General features: G+C 40.6%; 1 protein-coding gene across 2 annotated transcripts; it reads right to left on the bottom strand.

Moving 5' to 3' along the window:
- Positions 1–573: 573 nt before the first annotated feature.
- On the bottom strand, positions 574–22386 carry Vgll1 (vestigial like family member 1). 2 transcript variants are annotated; one of them, XM_046468161.2, is made up of 5 exons: positions 22239–22386; positions 18151–18436; positions 6828–7247; positions 4956–5015; positions 574–2109 (listed from the first exon to the last, which is right to left on the bottom strand). In XM_046468161.2, the coding sequence occupies exons 2-5, from the start codon at positions 18413–18415 to the stop codon at positions 2066–2068; spliced, it is 789 nt and encodes a 262-aa protein (XP_046324117.1). In that variant the 5' UTR covers positions 18416–18436; positions 22239–22386; the 3' UTR covers positions 574–2065. The 2 variants fall into 2 exon arrangements, with proteins under 2 accessions (XP_046324117.1, XP_046324118.1); XM_046468162.2 differs by having other exon boundaries at positions 18202–18436.
- Between the last annotated feature and the right edge of the window lie 3890 nt (positions 22387–26276).

Here is a 26276-nt window from a genome sequence, read left to right as displayed (position 1 = left end):
CATGTTATCTTCTAACAGATGAATCTTTATAGAATGAGCCAAGATAAACACATACATGTGTAATTATTAATCACAAGTACTAGAATTAGCTTCCACCCCCCAATTTTCCCAATCACCACCTAAAAAAGAACGAAACTTTTGAAGGTACCTAACTTTGTGGGAAAATCTACTGGCTAGGTCTTTTATCCTCTGCCTAAATGTAGGAAACATGTGCAATGCACTGGGAAAAAAACTGTTGTTGAGATAGAAGAATTGCTGTATTACTGCCTCAAATCAACAATGCACTCAGAAAAGTTGTGGTCTTTATTTACACAGCATATGGGAGCAACAAGTATCTAAGGGGCATATTGATATTAACCCTTGATAAGTATCTTATGGTGGAGAGAAAAGAGCATTGTGTTCAGACACCTGGATTTCAGTGTTGGTTCTGTTACTGACTATGTGAATTGGGTCAGGTCATTTACATTTTCTAAGCTTCAGTATCTACCTATATTAAATGAATATAATATTGTTAATCTAAAGGTTGCTGGAAATTTTGAATGAGTGTGAAAAAACTTAGAAACCAGAACAGGGTAATCTGTAAAAGTATAGCTTTATTATTATTCACCCTTTTAGCTATTACCCAAGAGCAAGTGGGGCACAAATGGAGAACATTTATGGCAGGGGATTCTAGGACTGTCACAGGGCAAACATCCAGCTCATACTAGACACAAGGCTGTCTACCAGATTGGCAATTATCATTTTATCTGGAACAATTTACAGGAAGGTTCTGCTGCTATGTCTTGGACCAAGTCTTGCCTTGCTCCTCCAACTTGACTAAAGATGTTGCGAGTATCCATGTGGTGTCAGATGCCAGAGTCCTCAACATCAGAGCCAAGGAAGACAGAAATTTACATACTGTATCCAAAAAACATTCTTGCTACAGCAACAGCAAATTCTGTTCCACTAACAGGCTCAATGTGGGACAGGGAAATTCTCTCAATTTCCAATAAGTTAGGTTCTTGGACTTCCCAACAATTCCATTTGGAATCTTTTTTTTTTTTTTGGAATTGAGGAACCAAATTTTCTAAGTGAAACCGTTTCATTCATCAAGTCCAGATGGGGAATTCTAAGCTTTTTTCCAGACTTTGGACCAGTAGAAAGCCCATAGCCTCAGCCCATTCTTGGTAGGTCTTGCCCACCTCATTTTCATTCTGCTTTTGGTAGAGGAAGGGGTGAGGTTGGCCGCAGTCTAGTGAAGACTGGAAAGCTACAGGCTGTTCTTGACACATTAATTCAGTTGGGATCATGGGACAAACCTATTGTTATGGTTTTGATTTGGTGTCCCCTGAAAGCTCACATGTGAGACAGCGCAAGAAGGTTTGGAGGAGAAATGACTGAGTTATAGCCTTAACCTTACCAATGAGTTAATCCCTGGTAGGATTAACTAAAGTGGTAGGGTGTGGCTGGAGGAGGTGGGAATTAGGTTGTGGCTTTGGTGTATATATTTATATCTGGCAAGTGGAGTCTCTCTGCTTCTTAATCTCCATGATGTAAGCTGCTTCCCACTGCCACACACTCCTCCATGATGTTCAGCCTCATCTTAGGCCCCAAGAAATGGAGCCAGCCTTCTATAGACTAAGACCTCTGAAACCATGAGTCCTCAAATAAACTTTTCCTCCTCTATAGTTGGTCTGGTCAGATCCTTTAGTCACAGCAGCGAGAAAGCTGACTAAACCACCCATAGAATAAATATCATGTGGTCAGCCTTGGTTCAAAGGTTACTGCTGGGGAGAATCAGGATGCTGTGATCTCTAAGTGCAGTGGGTATGAACAAGCAGGCGGGCCTCTGTGCCCTCCACCCTGGAACAGCTCTTCAACATGCTGGGAAATCACTTAGCAAGTTTGGAAAACCCTCTTATAGGACATAGTTACCAAGGAAGAGAAATGCACAATCTTAGGGAGGGCAGAAATGTTCTTTAGGGGCAGAAAAAGAAAAGGACAGTGAGGTCTCTAGACCCTGTGGATTCACAGTAGAAAATCATAAGCAGGTTTAGAAAGAATATTTCTCTTCTTCAAACCGCAGTTAATAATAGTACAGATCTTTTCTTCTCTCTGGAGATTGGCTTCCTGAAAAACAGGATAAGCATGATGAAAAAGAGGATACCTGTGAGGTCAGATGAGCCCAGGTTTGAGTCCTGGACTCAGCACTGCCTAGCTGTGTGACCTTAGGCCAGTTACCAAGCCTATCTGAGTCCTACTGCCCTCATGTTAAATGGAGATATTAATAACAACTTCCTAAGATTCTGGTGAGAATTGAGTCAAATGTATATGAAGCTCCCCGCTGGCACATATATGTTCAATAAATCATTATTATTTTGTTTAAGGAAGCAGTGTCTCTAAATGTGATAGAGTTGATTTATTGTGTGGTCAAGCTGCACCTTAGCTTAGTGGGTAATATCAGGCACTTTGAAGTCAGAGAAAACTGCCACTTACTCACTGGGACAAGTTACTTAACCTTCTAAAACTTCAATTTTCCCATCTGTCAATGTAGATAAAAATAGAGCCTGTACTGTAGGTGGCAACTGGGTCTCTTATTCTTTCTTCCTTTTCTTTTTTGAATTTTTATTTAAACTGATTGATTGATAGATTATTTGATCAATGCTGAGGGCCTTCAGCATCAATGGGACAGGCCCTGTGCATGATAGGCATGCTCCACATGGCTTCTACCTCATAGGTACATGAGGGGGTTAAGTCCATATGGGAGGGACAGGAGAGACTCTGCCTTTCTTCTTTTGCAGCATATTTATCTGGAGCCTCACATTGGAAATCTTTTGGAACTACAAAAATTCCTACTGAAAGGTTCATACAGGTCACTTCAAACTGAAGTTAATAAAAATACAGAAAGAGTACAATACAAGCCAATGCGACTGTGTCTCATGCCAGATCTACTCCCACAGGAAGAGGGGAGCACAATTCATGCAGATAACAAGCTTCTAGTGGATGTTAGCATTAGGCAAGATTGGGAGACTGATGTCATGCTTAAGAGCACTGGTTTTGCTGGGGTTTGTGGTCTAGGAAACTCTCCCTCTCCCCTCCCTATTCCTTGCAGCCTCCCTCTGCCCAGAGCAATAGTGGTAGGCTGTTGACATAACCAAATACCCTTTCCCTGCTTTCTCTCAAATCCTCTTTGCAAGGGAAGGTCATCCCCATACCCCTTTCCCAAGTAATATTGCTCTTTGTTCTTTTGCTTGCTTTCGGAGCTTTCTGCAGTCCTCTTCCTTTACGCTAGAACACTGTCCTAGCCACAGATGGATAGTAAACCCATGTAGAGTGAATTAGTCTCACCAGTAACTAATTTTTACTATTATGCAATATATTTAAATTGGAATTGCTTTGAGGATTGTATGACACTGTGAGAGCAAAGAGATAATATTACACCTGTCACTTGCTTCTATGTAATCTAAAGGCAAGTCTTTTCACCTCTTTGAGACTCAGTTTTTTCATCTATTAAATGGAGATATTCATTCATTCAACCATTATTTACTGAATATCGGTTGTGTGATTTACCTAGGATATACTCATATACATATCACAAGTTTGTGGTGGAAACTAAGCAGGGTGAGGTGTGTGGTATCTGGCTCACAGTCAATACCCAAAAAATGTTGTTCTTTGGGGCCTATGAACAATGGAATGCATCATTACATTATCAGCAATTTCACAACTTCTAATAAAATAATATAGGAACTATTAACAAGTACTTAGGAGATATCACAATCCTGACTTTCATAAATTAGATATCATTCCCTTGGGCCTGGAATCAGCTATGAGCCTTCCATGTAGCCCTTAATGTATCTCCTCATCTAGGCACAGCCAGTTAACCACTGAGGTTGATAGGTGGATTTGTTTTATATAACAGCCTCAAACACATGAAGTTTTACTATTTGGATGGGAATTTTCTTGCTATTTCCTTTTTAAATATTCTTTTATTGTTTCTAGCATTCATTCATTCATTCATTCAGCAAATACATATGGACTTCTGTGTCAAGCATTCCTGTAGGTATTGGGGATATGACAGTTCACCCCTCAAAGTCTCAGTCCTTGTTAAACTGACATTGAAGTGGAATATTATATATCACCCTCAACCCCTCTTCACACTGAACTGTAAAATGCCTGAAACCAGGGCTTTCGTGGTGCTTCTTCCTGTTGGTCCTCTCTGAAACACATAGCATAGAACATAGTTTGGGATACCAGGATGCCTTCCAAAAAGCCTACACATTTTGATGGCTTACTATGTGCCAGACTTTATTTTAAGCATTTGCATAGACTATTCCATTTAATGCTCATAGAAACTTCATGAGGTAAGCAATAGTTTGATGCCTATTTTCCAAATATGACAACTGAGGCATAGGGAGCTTAATAAATGTGACTGAGTTCCTGAGGCTAAAGTAATGAAGCTGGAATTTGAACCCTAAACCTAGATCATGCAGATCCTCTTTTCATTCCACCCAGATTGTTCTCATTTTGAAGTTCCTATGGATTTCATTTTCAAATTGAGTGTGGAACCCAGACTCTTTGTCTTGGGCCTGAGTCACATTTTCCTGATCACAGAGTCCTGGGGTGCCCCTATGTGCTAAGCTAAAAGCCGAACATCTGGGACAAAGCAAGCTAATCCTCATGGATTTGTTCATTATTGTGAGTCACCTTGGTTACCTCAGGTAAGTTGGGCTCAGAGACAAGGACTCAATAAAATCGCTTCTCTAGCAAAATGAGAAAATATACAAGAAATTTGACAAGATCTGAATTACTTGAGTTCCTTGAAACTACAATGAAATCAATTCTATCCATCGAAATCCCAAATAATAGAAATAAGATGCCTGTCAGCTGCTAGAGGCCCTAATGTTTATAATATAATCTCCTCAGATTTGTTCTCAGGATACAGAACCCAGCTATCAAAGGCTGAACTGGATACCTACTTTCATTTGCAAGGTTGGGACTGGAAGGTCCATGACTTGGGGAGACATATATTTTCTTACCTGAAAAAAATAAAAAAGCATGATTAACAATGAAATCTCCAGGGCTGGGTTAAAAACTGCCCAGCAGCTACCCAGGGGCACCAGATTGTCTCTCAGTGTATGGACATCTGGCCTATTTTCTCCTAATAGATACTAAAAATCAAAGGAGCTTGTTTTCTTAAGGCCCCTTAGAACTTGTTCCCATCTTACAGACAGTGTTCCTAATTAAAGGTCACTTTCTCAACAGTTCCTGGTCAGTCAGCAATGAATATGACTGATTGTCAACATTAGTAAGAATGTGTGAAGATCTCACAACAGTTGAGACTTTGATGATAAACCTTTGTTCATGAATTTTTGTCTAGAGGTTTCAGGACTAGGATAATGCCTGTATTATCAGTTTGTTTGCCAGGATGTGCCTGGCTTATAGTATAGGCTCACTAAATATTTGCTGAATTGGATCTGAAGTGTACATAGTCATTATGTTTGAAAGATGATGATTTGAGCCATGTGTGTTCTAACCAACTGTTGAATAAGGGCTCTGCTATGTGTATGCACAGGCATATATACAAACACAGTTGGTCTGACTTTCCCTCTGAATTCAGGAGGAGAATATTTTGCAAAAGAGTATAGGGTGGGAATTTTCACTGGTATCCCAAGCATGACATTTTTATGATTTACTCTCTGCATGCATTGCTAATCAAACTTTAGAAATGACACAATGGTATTTTAACAGGACATTTGTTGTGAAATATTAGGATGGAACACAGTCCTGAACTTAGGCGGACCATGCTAAACAGGCCCTTTGTGTACTATATCTTTAGTTCACAGTAAAAACTGCTTCCAGTAATATCTCTCAGGCATAGAACCATAGATATGTACAGACCAGGGAATTGCAAAAGAAAATTAATCCAGAGAACAGAATGCAGACTTGGTCACATGAATGTATAATATATATATATATATATATATATATATATATATATATATATATATATATATATATTATACTCTATTACAAGTATTTCACATGAAAGGCAAATCTTTCAAGCAGAGTAGATTACATTTTTACTGAAAGCATGGTTTATGCCAGTTCTTCCCTGTCCTTCTACAAAGCAGAAAGTCCTGTTTCTTATGGGTATTTCACATCTAGTAGACCCCAATTAAATATTTGTTGGGTGAGCGAGTGAATGATAAACTGAGTGATTCTTAAGGGAGTTTTCAGTTCAGGGGAGAGGTGACTATCAGGGGGCAATGACCCAAGGGAAACTGAGCAAGAGCAAGCCAGTGTAAAGGAGGAAGCCACAGCCAGCCATCTCCAGACAGCAATGGGGCTGCCTCTCCAGTTGCTTTGAATTTTAATGTGTGGAGCAGATGGTTGGTATAGATTGCCCTTGTTTTTGCCCAGGAGCCTGGCATCATTGCTAGTTGTCAACCTGTTTGGAGCATAACGTTTGAGCCTGTAGGTACGTCACAGAGCTCTGTTTTGCAAACAGATTATTTAATGGCTCCCAATGAGGTAGATGTGGGACCCTCCAATTTTAGGCAGCAGTCCATCATTTTTCTAGGATAAGGCCAAGTCAACAGTCTGGGTGAGTATTGAGGACCAAACCCATCTGGCTGGCCATCTATGTAACCCTTTAACCATTAAACTGTGAGTGTTAATGAAGCCTAGTGAAAATATATAGAACATTTACACAAAACATTCCACCCCCTCAGCAGAAGCCCTATGTCCAGAATGGCAGCAATTAGTCTTAGCGCCCATCTAATGCCAACTCACTCCTGACCACAACCCCTCAGAGGAAATCCTCCAATTATCTCTAAGCATTTCCTTACAGTGGACTGATCTGGAAGGTAGGTTGAAAAGCAATCCTGTGCTTCCGGCTATCTGGACAGGGTTGCGATCCTCTCTCGTGGCAAATTTCTGAGGACAGTTTAGACATCTGTCTTGCTGGAGGAGACCTAGGAGAGGCTCACATTTCCCATCAGCCCGGGGCTCTGGAACCAGGTGCCCATCCGGAAAGACATGAGAGTAGCCAGGCTCCAGGGACCTGGGGCTGGCTAGGGAGGGAAAATGCCACAGATCCCGAGGCTGAACAGAGTGGGTCTCAGGCAGAGACAGTGGATACTGATTCATAGCCAAGGGACCAGACATATTCAAGCTGCTGTTGTTGGCACTATTTGCACGCGACATTTCCAGTTGTGACTTTGTCCAAGGAGAAGAGAAACGCCACTGATTTGGAGGCATGTCACTATCTGGAAGGAAAGATTTAGGAGACATGTCAGGTGTTTACTTATAATTTTCGAAATGGAAGTAGCTTTTTTTCAGGTTAATTCATACTATATTTGTTAACTTGAAGAAAATAAAGAAAAAGTAAAATACACACACATTAATCATAGTATTCATAAACAGCCATTGTCCTCCTTTAGTTGTACTTCTTTCTAGGATTTGTTTCTATTCATATATGCATTCTCTTCACAACATGTATCATTATTAAAGCTGATTTTGCTTCATCAATATATACAAATATCCTCCCATAGCAATGAACTGAGCCAAACACCAACTTTTTAAATGGGTATACACTATTCCTATAGGAGAGAATAATGGATTAACAGATGTCATATTTGTGGGCAATTCAGTTGCTTCTGTTTTTTAAGTTATAGTAATAACATGGCAGTGAGCAACTCTGTACACACATCTTTATCCCCTTGTCAAATTACCCCCTTAATAAAACTTTTCTAGAAGCAAAAGTGGTTAATTTGTGTTTGGTTGCTGATATTGTTTAGCTCTATTTCATAGCTACTGTTCTAAATACACCTAATAGGAGGACTCCATAGAACATTAAAAAGGGTTTCACACTTGCTTGTTGTTATTCAACAGGCAACAGTTGGTCATTACAAGGTTTGTTTGTGTGTTTTTTGTTTTTTCAGAGAAATCTGAGGCACAGAGATGTTAAGAGACTGAACCAAGGGGGCAAAAAGCAGATTAGCCCAGTAGGGAACTGAACTGTAGAAATGAGTGATGGGTAAAAAAAGTAGTTGCTTGGACCTCATCTTTAAAAGCAGAATTATTAGGGAAAATCAGTTTCTTCTTGCTCACTCTGTGTGGACACACTAGAAGGGAACAAAGTCTCCTTTAGTTCCATAGACACTATGTTAATTGTGCCTATCATAACTAATAGCTAAATCTGCTATCTCCAAGATAGCTTCCAACATGGATACATGTTTTCTCCATTCTCAACACCCACTCAGACAAAAGGGGAGGAGGGAAATAACTCTGCCAGATGGTGTTAAAATCCTGGAGCCTCTCATCTATCCAAGATATTGGAGGAGGGGGACATGAGTATGGAGACAAAGGAAGATTGGCTGACAGGAGATCCTGAGACACTGGGCCCTTTTCCCTCCATGGGCACCTCTCCCAGCTCTCCTTAATGTTCAGTTTGACTGGAGTTTGTACAAGATAAAAACATTTGAGAGGCCAGTACAGTTTTACAGGAGTGGCCCCACCCATTACCTTGGCTTTCTATGTAACACAGATATTTTTAAAAAAGAAGCTTAAACCCACATGGCAGACACTCTGCTCAATATCTCATACCATTTACAATGAGCAATTGGCAATGGTGGGATTCTTCTAATGAAACCAAGGACAAGGAAATACATTAGGGTGTGTTCCCAGGGATAAATGTTATTTTTGAAAACTGATATCTCCAGGCCAGTAGCAATTCAGGGCACTGTGTGGTACAAACAGAGTGATTAAGTTGATTTCATATAATCACTGTCCATGTTTCATATTGGATGAAGGTACTGCATGTCCTAAGCACAAATTAGAAACAAAGCATAGCCTCTGAAAATGGACAGTTTCCATCTGGACTGTCCTCAGAGATCTCATACATATGACTTAGGTTCTTTCTAAATGCTTGAAATATAAAAAGCAGGACCCAGGGTGCTTTGAATATTTTTCTTAACTGCTTACCTACCAGAATTCTCTAATAGAAATGTTAAAGGGAGTAGGTAGTGTGCTATTGTTTAAGTCCTATGTGGTCACCTGGTGCTCTAGAGTATAGTCTGAATGGGAGCTTGGAGGGATGCACAGAATGTCTCAATTATGAGTTCACAGCAACCCAATAGCTATAGGTGGCTTGGAAAAACTCACTCTTCCAGACCAGGCTTGGTTGTTGGTGGCCCATGGTGTGGAGACACTACATTTGGGTTGGCCATGCTTTCTCAGGTTTCTTGAGCCAACTACTCTGGCAACCATGCCCATCTTCACTGTGGATAGAAGAGGATATCTCAAACCATATCCTTAACTTACTCAAGGTTACTGCTTACTAGAAGTGGTTCTGGTGACATTTCCACTCAACTGTCCCCTCTTAACTACCTATAGAGGTGTGTGTGTGAGTGTGTGTGTGTGTGTAGGCAGAGGAAGAAAGAGAAAGAGAATGAACACACCTCAGGGATGATATTGCAGCCTTTTCAAACCACAAACTACATTAACAGATAAACAGCATGTGAGGAACATTTTGATTCAAAGACTCTTGGGGTAGGTTGGGATTTTTCTTTCAGTAAGAATCCAGATGGCTTTCACTCCGTATACTCTGACCTTGGACATCATACCATACCTTTTGCTCCATCCATGCTTCTAGTGTGTAAGTATGTGCTCTTAACCATTTTTTAAAAAATTTTAAAAATATTTAATTTTTAGTTGTAGTTGGATGCAATACCTTTATTTATTTATTTTTATGTGGTGCTGAGGATTGAACCCAGGGCCTCGCATGTGCTAGGCAAGCGCTCTACCACTGAGCCACAACACGAGCCCTGCTCTTAACCAATTTGCATGCTGCTCTGCTCAATATGGAAAGGTTCAGCTTGAAGGGATGTGTGTATGTGTGTGTGTGCATGTGTTTGTGTATATGCATACAATTTTGCAACTATGTATTTGTGTGCAATTTTGAGTGAATATGTATGTGACTGCATATATGTGCATGCATTCATTGAAATAGCATTTAGTCATGTCTTACCACATGTCAAGAACCTGCACAAATTCTGGGGACAAGATGGTGAACAAAAGAGAAATTGATCTCTTAACGTTTACTGGGTAGAGGAGAGGGCCAATATCACATAAATGAGTAACTGAATAAATTATAGGATTACCACTATGAAGAAAGTAAAGAGGATGTAGTCACAGAAAGTAACAGGATATCAAACTTTGGACTAGAAATCCAGAGAGAGTTTTTCTGAGAGTAGTATTTAATTTTTGTATGAATAGAAATTTGTTTGGAATAGGGAGTCATAGCCATCACACGGGAGCCAGGGCCACCATGATGGGATAGAGTGGAAGATAGTCTTCTGGCATAAAGGCAAATGCTTACATGCTTCTAGAAATTTCAGGATTTTCCAGAAATATATATGGGTAATTCCTGAGGCCCTTGGTCCTAAAACCAGGCCTATGCACAGAGCACTAATCTCCATTTCTTGTTCTGCCTCTTTGGATGAAACTGGTAGGCCATTTCCCTACCTCCCAAGCACACTCAGAGACATCACTAATTCTTACCCATATATACTCTCTCTGGATTTCTAGACCAAAGATTGTTATCCTGTTACTTTCTGTGACTACATCCTTTTTACTTCCTTCATAGTGGTAATCCTATAATTTCTTCAGTTACTCATTTATTTGATATTGGCCCTCTCCTCTACTCAGTAAATGTTAAGAGAGATGAGATCATTTCTCTTTTGTTCACCATCTTTTCCCCAAAATTTGCACAGTTCTTGACATATGGTAGGACTTGACTAAATGCCATTTCAATGAATGCATACACATATATGCAGTCACATACACGCTCACACAAAATTGCACACAAATACACATAGTTGCAAAAATGTATGCATACACACAAATACATGCACTCACACATGTGCATGTGTGTGTATTTGGGGATCTGGTTCACTCTTTTATAACAACTTACTTTCATAAGAACTAACTTAGGGTCCCATGAGAACTACCTTCAAACTGAACTATCCCTTCAAACTGAACCTTTCCACATTGAGCAGAACAGCATGCAAAATTGTTAAGAGCACAGACTTTGAAGTCAGACAGGCTTGGAGTCCAGTCCCAGATCTTTCATATCCTAGTCATGTGTCACTGAGCAAGTCCCCTCCCCCTCTGAGCTTCCTGGGACTGTTGTGAGATTGGATAAAACAATCCATGCAAAAGGGCTTAGCATAGTACCTGGTATATACTAGGATCTCAATAAATAGTAGCTCTTTTATTCATATTATTAATCATTTCAGTTTATAAACCCAGTTTGGCTCTTTTTTTTTTTCTGGTTTGCAACACTCAGCATAATCAACCCAGGAAGAAACAAGATGGTAATTAAGGTATGAAGCCTAAAGAATCCACCCTGCCATTAGTTACCTAGTGCCAGAGAATGTAAAGGAAGAAAGGACTGAGCTGGGAAGCCCACAACAGCAGTAGAAGTTGCAGCACTTCAGGGCTGGAATGAAGGATACAGTAGATATTGGCTATACAGGAAAGATTTCAGAAGCCTTTGCTCAGTCTATGTCCATCCCCAGGGAATAAGATATCAGAAGTGGGCAGGAACAATTTGTAAATATAGATTAGCTTTTGTTTACTGAGCAATGACTATGGATCAGATGTTTTGCTTAGCACTCTGTATATATGAACTCATGTGATCCTCACAGTAACCAAAATGAGTAAATAGAGTCTGAGAGGTTAAAGTAACTTGTCTTAAGGCTACATGGTCGGTAAGTGAGAATGCTATCTCATTCCAAAGCTCATACTCTTACTGGCTGTGCTTCCACAATATTCCAAAGAATGCAGTAAGCTGGGTACTTTCACACACTTCAGGGACTTGAGAAGTGACAGATTGGAATAAACATCTCTGGGGAGCAATTCTCCAGCATATATTAAAATCCTAAAATTTGTGTGTACACTTTGACCCAGTGTATTGTTTTGTTCCCTCATTGTTATAGCAAAATGCTTGAGGCTGGGTAATTTGTAAACAAACAGGTTTACCCCATAGAAAATCTAAACATCATGACACCAGCTCTGGTGAAGGCTCCCAGCTGTATAACAGTATGGTGGGTGGCCTCAAGATGGGGGAATTGCAAGAAAAGAGAGATCATATGGTGAGATAAGAACCAGAGTGATTCAGGGATCTGGTTCAACTCTTTTATAACAACTTACTTTCATAAGAACTAACTTTGGGTCCCATGAGAACTACCTTAATCCCTTCTGAGGACAGTTCCCCCAATGACTGGAATCCACAACTCAAAGATTCCTCTAATTCTCATATAGCCACATTGAGAACCAAGCTACCAACATGTTATGGTTTAAATTTGGAATGTCCCCCCAAAGACTCATATGTTGAAGGCATGGTCCACAGTGTAGTAATGTTCAGGAGTGGGGCTTCTGGGAAGTGATTGGATCATAAGGACATTGATCTCAGTGGTGAATTAATCTGTTGATATCCGAATGCACTACTGGGAGGTGGTGGAAACTGTAAGTAGGTGGGGCATGGTTGAAAGATTCAGGTCACTGTGGGTGTGCCCTGGGGCGACTATATCTTGTCTCTTGCCCCTTGCTCTCTGTCTCTGCTTCCTGGATGTCATGAACTGAGAAGCTTTTCTCCACCACACCTTTCTGACATGATGTTCTGTCTTACCTTCATCCCAGAGCAATGGAGCCAGCTGACAACGTACTGAAACTGTGAGTCAATATACAGTTTTCCTCTTCTAAGTTGTTTATGACCAGTATTTTGGTCACAGTGATAAAAACTAACTTACAACAAATAAAATGTTGGGGGACACACTTAAAGCATATCCAAACCATAGCACCCAGTCATTCCACTCACCACAATTTATTTTAAAGATGTAATTAATGTAATGTAATGCAAACATTTAGCTACACGGATATTCAAAGTGATATTTATAATATAATGAAACTAACCATAACCTAAGTGTCCAAATATTTTAGTAAGTTTGATATATCTATGAAATGGAACTCTATTAAAATTTCATTGTCAAACAGACTTATTATCAAAAAAGCAGCTTATGCAAAGTGATGCTATGTAAAAATTAGCAGGTGTGATTAGATGTTCATGTGGTTTTTTCTTTCCTGAATTTGTATCTGTGTTCTCTAAATTTTCAGATATGAACACATATTATTTTTATAATTAGAAAAAGGTCATTTAAAAAATATCTTTATTTTATTTATTTATTTTTATGTGGTGCTGAGGATTGAACCCAGGGCCTCACACATGCTAGTCGAGCACTCAACCACTGAGACACAACCCCAGCCCCAGAAAAAAAGCTCATTTTTGAGACAGAATCTTACATGACATGTTGGAAACTTTGTCCCCAGTGGGGCATTGTGAGAGGTAGCAGAATCTTTAAAGAGGTAGACTCTAGTGAGAAGTCATTGAGAGCAATGCCCTGAAAAGGATTAAGCTAGATTATGTCAGTTTGCTCTGTTGCCCAGGCTGCCCTTGAACTCCTGGTCTTAAGTGATAATCCTGTCTCAGCCTCTCAAGTAGTTGGGACTAGAGGTACATACCACTGCACACAGCTAAGCTATTTTTTAAGCAAAAATTTAAGAAACCACTTGATCAGTGAATCTCCTAAAAGTGAGTTGACAGTTGTAAAGACCAATCCATAATTGCCTGATTTTCCTTCCATTCATCCTTTCTTCTTTCCCACTTCTCCTTGTGCTGTGTGTGTGTGTATGTGTGTGTGTGTGTGTGTGTGTGTGTGTAAGACTAGTCCTGATTTATGATGAAGGTTAAACCAGACACACATGTGCGCGCACGCACACACACACACACACACACACATATTTTGTCCCACAAATGTCCAAACTTTGGCTTGTCCAGTCTGTACACATTGGTGCTCCCCTCTCGGCCAGCATAGCTGGTAGCAATAATCCCTCATTCATTCACCCCAGGATCAAAGCAGGTAGTCCTTGAACTACCTGAAGTTAAAATAACACCACAAGCAGAGGGACAGCTTAGAGAAGAAAGTCCTGCTTTGGGATAACAGAAAACCCTGCTAAGTCCCAATCCCTCCTTCCTAGTCACCTCCCTGGGGTAGCTAGTGCAGATTCCTTGAAGGTAGAGGTCAAATAAAAAACATGTGCCTGTATCTTGAAAGTTGAGTGGCTAAGAGCTCAGAATATGGAATCAAGACCATCTGATGACAAACACTGTAGTCACCCCTTACTAGCTGTGGTATCTTGGACAAGTCACTTGACTCTGAGCTTCAGTTATCTCACCAGAAATATAAGCATAGAAGGAGTAATCAATAGGGTTGGTGTAAAAATTCAATGAGATAACCTATGTCATAGCCCCTAGCAAAGGGCCAGGTACACAGGAAGTACACACTAAGTGTTAACTGTTGCAAACATCTTCATGGGTATTAACCCTCTCTCTGTGGTGTTGTCAGGGTCTACAAAAGCAGGAGAGTAAAGTCAAGAGACTGGCTCTGGAGTCAAACAGACCTGGCTTTCAATCTCTATCATTCACTGGCAAGGTGACCCATCTCTGAGTACTCACCATTGCTGGGTTACAGTTTCCTCCTCTGTAAAATGAGGACAAAGTGGTTTTGTGAAATACAAGCAATGTGCAGGAAAATTCACAAATACAAGTTTTCAGCTGGAGGAACTTTCACGAACTGGATAATGAGTACCCAGACGGAAGAACAGAATGTGATTAACACTTCAGAAGGCCCACTCAGGCACTCTCTCCATCACTAACCCTGACAAACATCTTCTAACAAGACCAAATCCTGTCTTCTAAGATCATGGATTTAGTTTGCTTATCTTTGAACTTTATAAATCATAGTGGGTTTTAAGGACTGAATTAAGTGTAATAATTTTAATGTGGTGTCTGGCACCTAGTGGAGGCACAAAGTTGTCAATATTCACAGGCACCATAAACAGTCAGCATGACTATAGCTTGTCTAGATATTCACACTAAAAGAGAAATGTAGTGTTTCTTCCTACCCTGCTAATCATGGCAGATGGAAGGCAGGGAAGATCCACTGGGACCCTTTGAGACTAGTTAAAGAAGATCTCTAGGTGGTCAGGTATATAGCTTCTCTTCTCTCAACAGTTCTTGAGCATGTTAGCAGGCCTGCTCAAGACTGGGGCTGGGGGTGGTTCAGGAGGAATATGGGTTGAGAAGTACACCAAGACTGTGTCCCCCAAGAACTTGCAGTTATTGAAGCTTCCCCAATTAATGACTGAAAATTCCCAGTGTCCATCAAAATGGAAGATAATCCAAAGATACCTTCAACTTATATTTTCTTTTCTGAAGTGCAGTCCATATGAATTATGCATAAGTAAATTTAAAAATAACTTTGATTTTGGAAGGGAAGCCAGGAAATTCAATGGCTTTTCCTAGCCACACAGGTCTCTTGTGTTTGGGCTTTGCATATTTGACTTGACAGAGTGCCCTTAGAATGTGGGCAAGTCTTCGACGGGAGCCCATGAATGGGGGTCTGTTCTCCTCAGTCTGGTTTAGCTGGGGCTGACCTGCAGGGGTTAAGAGGATGCTAACTAACAGTCAGTAATGAAAGGCCACTTTATAGGTTTCCCACCATTTTCAAAGCTGTATGTGTGTCATTTAACACGTCCAATAAGAACCTCAGCAGGACTGGACTTCTTTCACGGAGCCCTCCCCTGAGGCAGCAGAGTTCGTGAGAAACTTGACTCTTAGCTATGATAAGAGGGGCCTTGAGGGAGACAGTCTTTCCTTCAGTTGCTCAATCACCAGACAAATATTTGCCTAGCCCACACCACCCTCCATGAGGGAGGCAACATCTTCAGAGTCAAGGGGTTTGTGAGATTCTCACAGGGAAAATGCAACAAGAAGATAAGGGAAGAAAACCACCTATCTGTTTGGCTTGTGAAGGCTGGCTTGGCCTAGAAACAGGGCCAAGCCCAAGCTCTCAGGCAGAAGCTTCACAGAATTCAATCAAAGTAAAGTCAGAAGGCATAGAAAACATGACAGCAGCCACACAGCAGGATTCCAAAAACCTTGGAGACTATAGGAGAGGCCTGCATTCAAAAAACATGTCAGCCTTTGGCATTATCCACACAAAAGTAATTAATACCTACATAGCATTCACTACTTGCTACCTGACACGCTTTATCTAATTGACTCCCTCAAAGCACTCTCCTATAGTTAAATATTTGATTTTAGCAGTAGGGAAACTGAGGCATAAGCAGATAAAGTAAGATGCCCAGAAATCATACTGTTAGGAAGTAGTGGAACTGTGTTCGCATCATACTACATAGTTCTAAAGCTATGTACCACACCATATCTCCTCTCTACGGTGATCCCTATGGTTTGAATATGACTTGTCCCCTCCGAAATTCATTTTAGGATTTAATGTCCTCTGTGACATATTTTGAGGGTGGGCACTTAATCTAACTATCATGCTTAGAGGTGAAACCTTTGGGAGATTATTGGGGACTAGATAAATTTATCAGGGTTGGGGCCCATGATTAAATTGTTGGTGGCTTTATGAGAAGAGGGAGAGAGACCAGAGAACACACATATGCTCTCTTAGTCTCTTGTCATGTAATATCTGCACTGTCTTGGGATTCTGGCAGCAAGACAGTCATCACCAGATGTGAGCCCTCAAACTTTGACCACAACAATCTCCTTCCTTCATAATTTACCCAGTCTGTGGCATTGTGTTACTAGCAACAGAAAATGGACTACATACCTCATCTTTAGGATCAATACCCTATCATTCAAATCATAGTTTCATTCATTCCAGCAATATTTATTAAGTGCCTCCCATAAGTCAGGCATTGAGCTATGTACTTAAAAAGCAGTAATTTACAGACTAAATCCTGCTGCCATAGAATTCAGACTAAAGGGTATGCAAAGGAGTCCAGAAGAATATATATAATGTGCTTGGTGGTGACAAATGCTGAGAAGAAAAACAAAACAGGGTAAAATGACAGAGTAGGGGTTTCTCATTTTTACCATCACCCAAACAATTCATGCCTTTCCACGTGTGTACTTAACCCACAGATTCTCTGAGAAAATCAAGTCATTTGACTGGAAAAATCATTCCTAGGAAATAAGTAAATTCTGCACACACCAGTGCTCTGTCCAGACCAAACAGCAGAACCAGAGTGATAGTATCTGGAAACAGGTGAGCTCTTTGCCCACAGGCAGAGGCCCCATGTGTCCACTTTGTACAAAGTGTCCCACTTGGAGGCCCACAGGTCCTCCAATGGAAGCAAAACATTTAACTTGTGGGCTAGGTAACTGAAATAAAAAGCTCTTAAAATCAACCAGACTTGGGTCCATTTGCACCTTTCAAAAAAGGTAAATGGGAGCCATATTGATTCTCATCTGGCAGGCAGGGGTGCCTCTATTAAGCATAAGAGGCACAGTGACTAGGGCCTGTGAATACTTGCAGCAGTCCACAGAAGTGATGTAACTTATTTCAAAATCAGAAGAAAAAGATGAATGTGATAATGATACCGATTAAAAAGGAATGAAGCTTGGTTTATCCTCATCTCATAACAGCACAGTTATAAAATGTAACTTTTAATACTTTTATGGATCAAGGGCTCCATGAAGGCAAAAGTATCTGGGGTCCATGAGAGACATATTGTGGCCCCTGCCAGCTTAAAATCATACTTTCCCCAAAATCTGCATGTTTTGATGTGCACATTGTGACATAGCTCTGTTGAGCAATATGCACCCCTGACCCGGAGAAGGGTGGGAGAAGGATGTGGCAAGACCCTTCATTAGTCTCCCTCTGGCCCCTACCCTTGCTCACCAGATTATCCACTATTGGTTGAAAGGAGGCTGAGAGCATCAACCCAGGACATATTTATCTTATCATGGATGCTTTGGTGTTCTTGCCCTCTGGCCAACAGCAAGAATAATATTACTGATTGATGGTAACAGTGAGTAGTCATGAAGCTCTTACTGTATGCTGAGCAGAGAACCTAGCACTGAATGCAGTTGAAGAAATAATGAAATAAGTGAACTAATTTGATCAGACAATGTCCATTTTTGCATTAAACTTCTAAGAAAAGGTGTGACTTCTCACTAGGCAGTGTGACTTGCTTTTAGCAAACATACACATGCAGAATGCATTAAAAACTGGGGCTTACAGTGAAAGCTTGGACAGGAAATTGCAGCCTCCTCCCTCCTGAGATGCTCACCATTCCTCAGGATCACATCTTCACTCTGGCTTGAGGAGTTCAATCCTTGGGGTCTCTTGATATTGCTCAGAGCTCTTGAGAAGTGCTCATCCACGACACTGTTGATGTCTCCTTGGAAATAAGTGAAAATGACACACTGGGAATTCCATTCCGTCTTTATGGGCTTCTGACGATCTTTGGGCTGCTGGATGTCAGTCTTGTTCATTTCTGCCATTGTCAATAACACAGGTGATGGCTGCAAACCAAATACAAAAAGTCACTGGTACTATTTCATCAAGGGGTTTGGCTGTTGTTTAGTTGAGCACCATCCCTAAGGGCAAGCAATTTCTTCCTACCAAGTACAGGCTCTCACTAGAGCCCCGGGGAGTCGCTGAGTTCCTGAAGGTCAACAACAATGCTGTGTTGGACTGTGACCAGCTGAGGAGCTCAATCTGATCAGCGTTCAGGAAACAACCTAAAGCTCTACCAACAGCTGGAGGTGGCCTTCTCTTACAAATGAGAATTGTGAAACAACAGGACTAGAAAAGCAACAGGAGATGTGTCTGGAGGACACTAAGGCCAAATAGCAATGTAATTTGCCTTCTTGTGAAGTTTCTTCTTCCCAAATGAATGAGCCAGGGTCAGCCCATAACTACTTAGAGACACAGGCTCCCCAAGAAAGGACTAAGCAATGGGTACTGGACAATTTCAGCTAGCATGGCCAACACTACTTTGCAGCATGACTATTTCAATGCAAGAGGATAAAACCCATGAAATTCTGCCCTAATCTATGTAAGATAGTGTCTTGCTTCCACCCAGACTCTGACTTAGAAACTTAACAATTATAAACAATATGAGCTCTAAGGCTTGCAGATGGATATATTCTGAGCCACATACAGATCTCAAAAAATGTGGGAATAAGTTGTAGCAACATTACTGGAAAGCTCCTGAAAGACCATAACATTGTCAATTCTGTTCACTATCATATCCTCTGTATCTGGAACCATGCCTGGAACAGAGTAGATGCTCAATAGCTGTTTGCTGAATAGATTTCAAATTGGAACCCCTTGGTGGCATCAGCTGATCCCACCTTATGAGTTCCTTGAGGACAGAGGCTGTCCATCTGCACCTAATCCAGGACCCAGAACATGGTGAACACTCAAGACATGCTGTGACCTTCTTTAACTAGGGAAGTAGCCTGTCTGAATGCCTCTTACCTGGAGCCACCCAACCTGATTTGCCCTGTGCTCTGACCAAAGATGTGTTTAGTCTATTCATTAACTCAATAATTGGGGTTGAATAAATTGTCTCCATCTCTAGTTTATGAGATCTTTGAGATTGGGAACTATTTCTTATTCATTTCTTTATCCCTAGTACCTAGCACAAAGTGGGTGATCAGTAAACAATGGCTGAATGACTGAATGTCATTTCATGCAGAGAAAGCACAACTCAAGGAAATTATAGCAGATTAGGAGTCAGAAGACCTGGGGTTTTCCTTGGCTGTGTAATTTTGGGGTAACTGCATAGCCTTTCTGTGCTTCATATTACTCTTGGGTTTGGAGAATAAATAAAGGGTTTGGAAGAGTGTGAATTCTGCAGCCTAAGAAATGTCAATAGGTCACAATGGGAACATTAGGAAGGAATCTGGCAGTGAGCAGATTTTCCAAAAAGATCTTTCAGAGTCATTCTAACCCCAGTCATAATTGGATTATGTTGTCTAGAGAAGCATTTGATTGAACATTATTGTTTTGTTTCTCTTGGTTGGTAGTCATGCTAAGCATAGCCAGTCATGACCTAAAAAAAACAATTCAATTGTATCTTTACTTCAAAAACCATGTGAACGACCACTTTGAAAAAGCAGAGTTTCTTATAAATTATACTTTTCTTACTATATGACCCAGAATTCTTACTTTTAAGTATACAGGGTCAAGATAAACAAAAGCTATGACCCCATAAAAACTTGTACATGAGTTTTCATAGTAGCTTTATTTCTAATAGCCAAATAAAGGAAATTACCCAAATGTTTACTACCAGGAGAATAAATAAACTAGCTATAATATGTTCATACAGTGGAATGAAAGCCAGCAATACAAAGAAACTAACTACCACTCCCCACAACAGCATGGATGAATCTCAAAGCACATTGAATGAAAGAAGCCAGTCATGAAAGGCCACATAGTGTATGGAACATACATTTACATGGAAGAAGCATAAATAATCTATAGTGATAGAAGTCAGAACAGTGGTTGTCTGTAGAATGGAGATTGACTAGGAAGGGGCACGAGGTTGATGGTTACTATGTGGACGTATACATTTGCCCAAATTTATCAAAATGTACACTTGCGATAGGTGTACTTCACTGTAGGTAAATTATTCCTGAATAAATAGCACAAGTATACTCAGATACTAGGGTAAAAGAAATACAGCAAAGGTGTTGTGAATAAAGTAATAAAGTATAAAGTAATGATAAATGTAGAGACAGCAGCCATTTAAAGATACAGTTTATAAAACACCTATTCTGTTCCAAAAGCTATACACATATCTTCTCCAATCTTTATAACCCTCAAAGTAGGTATTATTATTCTCATTTTATGGATAAGGAAGGTAGAGCTTAGAGAAGGTGAAATAAACTACCCAGGCCACATAGCTAGGTAATGGTAAAACTGGGATTTGAACCAAGGGTTCTCTGGCACCAATGTCTATCTGATTTTTACTACCCTTTACTGTTAACCCAATGATTGTGATAGTGTCTCCCCTTCCATGGGCCTCCTTCTCCATATCTATCAAATGTGGGGACAGGGTTGGCTTCTAATCTGTAGGGGAGCATGAGCCAGGACACTAATCCGGCCACATGGTTTCCTTCAGGGAAGGTGGGAATAAACTTTGTGCACTCCCTCATGGCTTTCCTTGAAGCCTCTGCCTCCAGCCACTAAAGACCAGCTAGGACCTCTGGAGGACTCACCCTCTTACTCTCAGAATTATAAGCATTCACTGCTCTAGGCTCAGGCTAGACCCAGTTTGCAGCCTGTCTTTGCTGACTGCCTCTGAAAGCCACACGTAAGGAGCTGGCTAGACTATTGGGACATCACGGTCAGAATCATGTTCCAAATATCCTAGGATAAAGTCCACAGAGACCACAGGCCACCTGGGCACAACCAAGAAAACTTAGAGATAAATTTGAAGGTGATGTTTCAGCATCATCACAATGGATCCTGAATAAACCACAAGGTCTACCTCTGCCTCTCTGTTCCTCTTCAAACACAGTGGTCACGCAGAAAGAAAACTGTGGGTTACTTTTGTGGATCCAGTTCCCAAGCAATTCCATGGACTGCACTCAGCCCCCAGTGGAATGAAACTGTATTTGAGAAATATTCAAATTCTGAGAATTAAGTCAGGCATGGTGGCGCACACCTTAGTCCCAGCTACTAAGGAGGCTGAGGCAGAAGGATAACTTGTGTCCAAGAGTTTGAGACCAATCTAGGAAATAGAGCAAGATCCTGGCTCAGAAAAATAATTAAATTTTTTCAAAATGAAAGAAAATTCTGAAAATTGTCATTCGATTTAATCTATGAAGAACTGCATCTTATGGCACCTGTAGAGAAACTTGAGTAGCTTTATCCTCAAATGAACTCTGTAAGGGGTCTCTATTCATGTATGAATTAGAAAGGAGGGTCTGACCTACAAGAAAGGGATTCTGCAAAGCTGCATCTAAGGGAATGTCTGTCAAAAAATATAAAGACACCAAGTGCTACAATGGTACCTACAAATGTTGCCCAAACTTTGGGGGAAAAAAAGTCTTTGAACATGGAATCTGAAACCAGCCATTTGACTTGCATTCTACCACATGGACACCGCATGGATGTTTTTACCACCTGTACCTAGCACAACAGGGGCAGGGTGGGAAGTCAGAAGGATTGGTTTTCACAATGGTCACTTGGAACTGACCCCACAGGGACCATACTGCATTTCATTGAGCAAAATGTGTAATTCCCTCCAATTCCTTCCCAGTTAAATTTCCATCCCGCTTCCCCCTCAAAAATGTCCCCAGTTTCTCTTACCTTAATTCTGGACCATCACCTGAGACAGAGCAAGAGTCTGTGGCTGGGTAAAGGTGGGCTTTGATGGCTAGAGCTGCCTGTCTGGCCTATTCTAGGGCAGCTCAGTGCTTCCGGAAGCAGGAGCTCAGGATCCTTACCCTCCCTTGGCTACTTTCTACCCCTCTAGCTGGGGCTGTGCAAGGCGTTTCCTGCTAGCTATCTATTAAGAATGCAGAAAATGCACTCCAACAAGTCAACCTGGTTGGGCACCTGCAGGAATGAGGAAAACTAATAGCTCTTTTTTTTCTTTCTTTTTGCATTAAAAAAAGTACTGTAATATTGTCTGGCCAACTTGTTGCTCAAAACCACACACGGGGTCAATAACAACTGAAACATCAGTTATGGGGCTTAGATCAAACTGATGTTATATTCCATCTTAGGAACTGAGAGTCAGTTTGGTTTATCTCTAGTTTCTCCTCTCCCCCTAGGAAAGCAAAGGGTAGTCCAGACCCCTAGATTTTCTGGACCTGTTACAGGCTTCTATGGAGTGAAGAATCCTATGAACCTGAAATATAGGAAGCCATTCAGGGATCCCAGCAGGAGATTGGAGCACGGGGATCCATTCTCTTCTCACCAAATGGCATCATCATTCAGGCCCCAAACCCCACGACTATTCCTATTCTTACTTCAACATTAATTCAACAAATATATTCCAGGAACTATTCTGGAAGGTCTGTTCTCAAGTGAACAAAACAGATCAAATCCTTACCATCACAGAATAAGTACTCACACACTGAATGTGAATATATATACACACAAATTCTATGTGTAATATCAGACTGTGAAGAAAATTAAGCAGAGAAATGGGAATCAGAAATGCTTGGGTAGGGCACTAATGTAGAGAGGGTAGTCAAAAAAGAACTCTTTGTTAAGGTCATATTTGAGCAAAACCCTGAGGGAGAAATCCCTGTAGAGACCTGCTTTCCTAATCCCTGAGGGAACATCAAATGCAAAACCTGACATCCTGGATGGTCTGTTCACAGAACAGCAGACGCCAGTGTGGTTGAAGAAGAGACAGAGTGGGCAGAGGGAGGAGGAGCCAGAACCAAGGAGACCCCATCTGCCTTTGACTTCTCCTGTACATGTAAAAGAAATACACTGGAGGGTTTGGAGGGGCACATCAAGTTCTGTAAATTCTGCCTTTCAAGTGCCTTTCAAGCCGTTCTTATTACCTTCCTGTCATTACCCTAGTTCAAGTCCACATAATTTCTCCCCAGGACCACTATAACTGGACTCCTTACTTCTACCCTTCCCCTTTTCTAATTTAATCACCCCAAGATGGTCAAGCAATCATTTTAGAACATACATAGAATCCAGGCATTCCTTGCTTAAATCCTACTTAATCTTTTTTTTTTTTTTCCCCAGCAGTATGGCCTATAAGGCCTGCCATGACCCACTCCCTACTTTAGTCTCTGTTCTTATCTCTTAAAACTCTGCTTCATTCCATTCCAAACCCACTCACTTCCTGGCTATTCCTTGAGCAAGTTAGACACCCTCTAAATTTTACCCTTTCTATTTTCTCTCCCTGGAATGCTCATCCTCGGGCATCTTTATAACTTTTTCCACTCACTTCATTCAAGTCTTTGCTCAGTCACTTCTTCTAAAAAGCCTTCTCTATCCAGAGTAGCAGCCTGTCAAACTCTCTGTCCTGTCACTCTGCTTTGTGTTTATTCAGAGCATATTTTACCTCTCTACCTCATATTTCATATTTATTTGTTTATAGTTTCTCAGCCCTATGTAAAATAATGCCTGGCTTATAGTAGGGCCTCAGTAAGTATTTGTTAAATTAATGTATGAGAAGTATGGAGAGAGAGAAATTATTTAATATTATCACTAATAAATGTACAACTGCCATAATGATGAATCAATGCCTAGTACTAGGAAAGCTTATAGTTAGGAACCCTGACTTACTCAGGGAAGACAAGTACATTCCCTATGGAAATAATGCCTTGAGTTGAGATCTCATAGGCCCAGAAAGCTGAGCAGGAATTAACTAAGCCAAGAGGAAAGAGGGGGTGCTCTAAGCTTTGGAAACAGCACATGCAAAAGTGGTGAGGTGGGAGGGGCCTGGCAAATATGAGTGACAGGAGAAAAGGAAGCAGTGTATTTGCAGTGAGAAGGAAGATGGTGCAAGTTGAGCTGGAAAGATAAACAGAGCAGAGTGAGCAGGGCTTGGTAAGCCATATTGAAAAAAATTGTCTTTTCTCTAAGAAGAATAAAAAGTTATTGAAGCATTTTACAAAAATATGTTTTGAAGAGTGTGGGGAAAGGGAAGAAAAGGGAAGTGGCATCCTTAGACTTCATTTTTAAATTATCAATCTGGCTGCACTGTGGAAAAAGGATTGCAGGAATAAATGGATGTGAATGGAGCAGTTAGAGGGCTGTCTGCTGGTGTAGGGAAGAGACAATGACAGCTTTATCTTGAGCTTTGAGCAAAGAAGGTAGAAGTAGGGAGAAGTCAATGGATTTGAGAGGTAGTTAGAAAATAAAATCAACATATTTAGTTCTGAACTGGATGTAGGAAAGAAAGGGTATCAAGGATAATCCCTAGTTTCAGGGGTTGCATAACTTTACTGATGAATGTGCCTTTCAATGAGATATGAAATATTGGATGAGTGTCATGTTTGCAAAAGAAAATAAAGACTTCATTTTGAGCATGTTAATTTTGAAGAGTCTTGGAGTTATGGAAGGAAAAAATGACAGTAGTTGGTCAGGAGAGAGGTCTGAAATAGAGATATAAATTTGGGGGCCAATATACACAGATGGCTATTGAATCCTTGAATTCTAACTTACCCAGGGAGAGTAGAGACTGAAACATAAAGAAGGACCAAGCCCCCAAGCTTTATGTGACTCCAACATTTACCAACCTAGTTGAAGTGATGAGCCCACAAACATCATGGAGAAGAAATGAGCAAGGATGTAGAATGAAAACCAGGAGGATGCTAGTATCCTAAAGTCCAAAGAAAAATGTATTTTTAAGAAGGTAGAACTAATCACCTGTGCCAAATATTACTGAAAAGTGGAAGGTTCTGACCTGAAAAATGTCTTTTGAATTTAGTAGCATTGAGGTCAGATGTGACCTTGATTAGAGGTGTTTGCTCTGGTGATAAAGCCAAATGAAACTTCACATGGGATGGGAGAAGAGTAGAAGAGCTGGTACTGACAACATGGAGAGTATTTTGCAGGTGTTTGGAAGTAGAATAGAGAGATGAAACAGAATCTGGGGTAGGAGTAGGAGGGTTGAATAAAGCTGTTTCTTTTATTTATTCATTCATTTATTTAATCTAATTTGTTATACATGACAGCAGAATGCATTTCAATTCATAGTACATAGAGAGCACAATTTTTCATGTCTCTGGTTGTACACAAAGTAGAGTTATACAATTCATGTCTTCATACATGTACTCAGGGTAATGATGTCCATCTCATTCCACCATCTTTCCTACCCCCATGCCCCCTCCCTTCTCCTCCCTCCCCTTTGCCCTTTCTAAAGTTCCTACATTCCTCCCATGCTTCCCTCTCCCAATCTCCATTGTGAATCATACCATATTTCATATCAGAGAAAACATTCGACCTTTGGTTTGTTGGGATTAATTGGTAACTTCACTTAGTACAATATTCTCCAACTCCATCCATTTACCTTCAAATGCCATGATTTTATTCTCTTTTATTGCTGACTAATATTCCATTGTGTATATATACTAGTTTCTTTACCCATTCATCTACTGAAGGACATCTAGGTTAGTTCCACAATTTACCTATTGTGAATTGTGCTGTTATAAACAGTACTGTGGCTTTGTCACTATAGTATGCTATTTTTAAGTCCTTTGGGTATAAACCAAGGAGTAGGATAGCAAAAGCCCAAGACCAGATAGGTACATAGCTGAGTTCCACAAGACCTCTAAAGAAGAACTAATACCAATACTCCTCAAATTATTCCATGAAATAGAAAAAGAGGGAATGTTTCCAAACTCATTCTATGAAACCAATATCACCCTG

The sequence above is a fragment of the Marmota monax genome, unplaced genomic scaffold (assembly GCF_021218885.2).
Source record: "Marmota monax isolate L192 unplaced genomic scaffold, Marmota_monax_Labrador192_F-V1.1 WCK01_AAM20220418_F8-fsc00333, whole genome shotgun sequence".
NCBI classification, from domain to species: domain Eukaryota; kingdom Metazoa; phylum Chordata; class Mammalia; order Rodentia; family Sciuridae; genus Marmota; species Marmota monax.
The sequence above is the reverse complement of the archived record's forward strand: the minus strand, read 5'-3'. Positions and strand labels throughout refer to the sequence as shown.

Bases quoted from the DNA above. Each gene is read 5' to 3' on its own strand.
- Vgll1 (XM_046468161.2), bottom strand. From the start codon at position 18,415: ATGGCAGAAATGAACAAGACTGACATCCAGCAGCCCAAAGATCGTCAG. The intron at 7,248-18,150 runs GTAAGCCCCAGT...CTTTCCTTCCAG, and splicing joins TTCCTGTCCAAGCTTTCACT to ATAGTGACATGCCTCCAAAT. The intron at 2,110-4,955 runs GTAGGTATCCAG...CCTGTTTTTCAG, and splicing joins TCCCAACCTTGCAAATGAAA to GAAGCCAATCTCCAGAGAGA.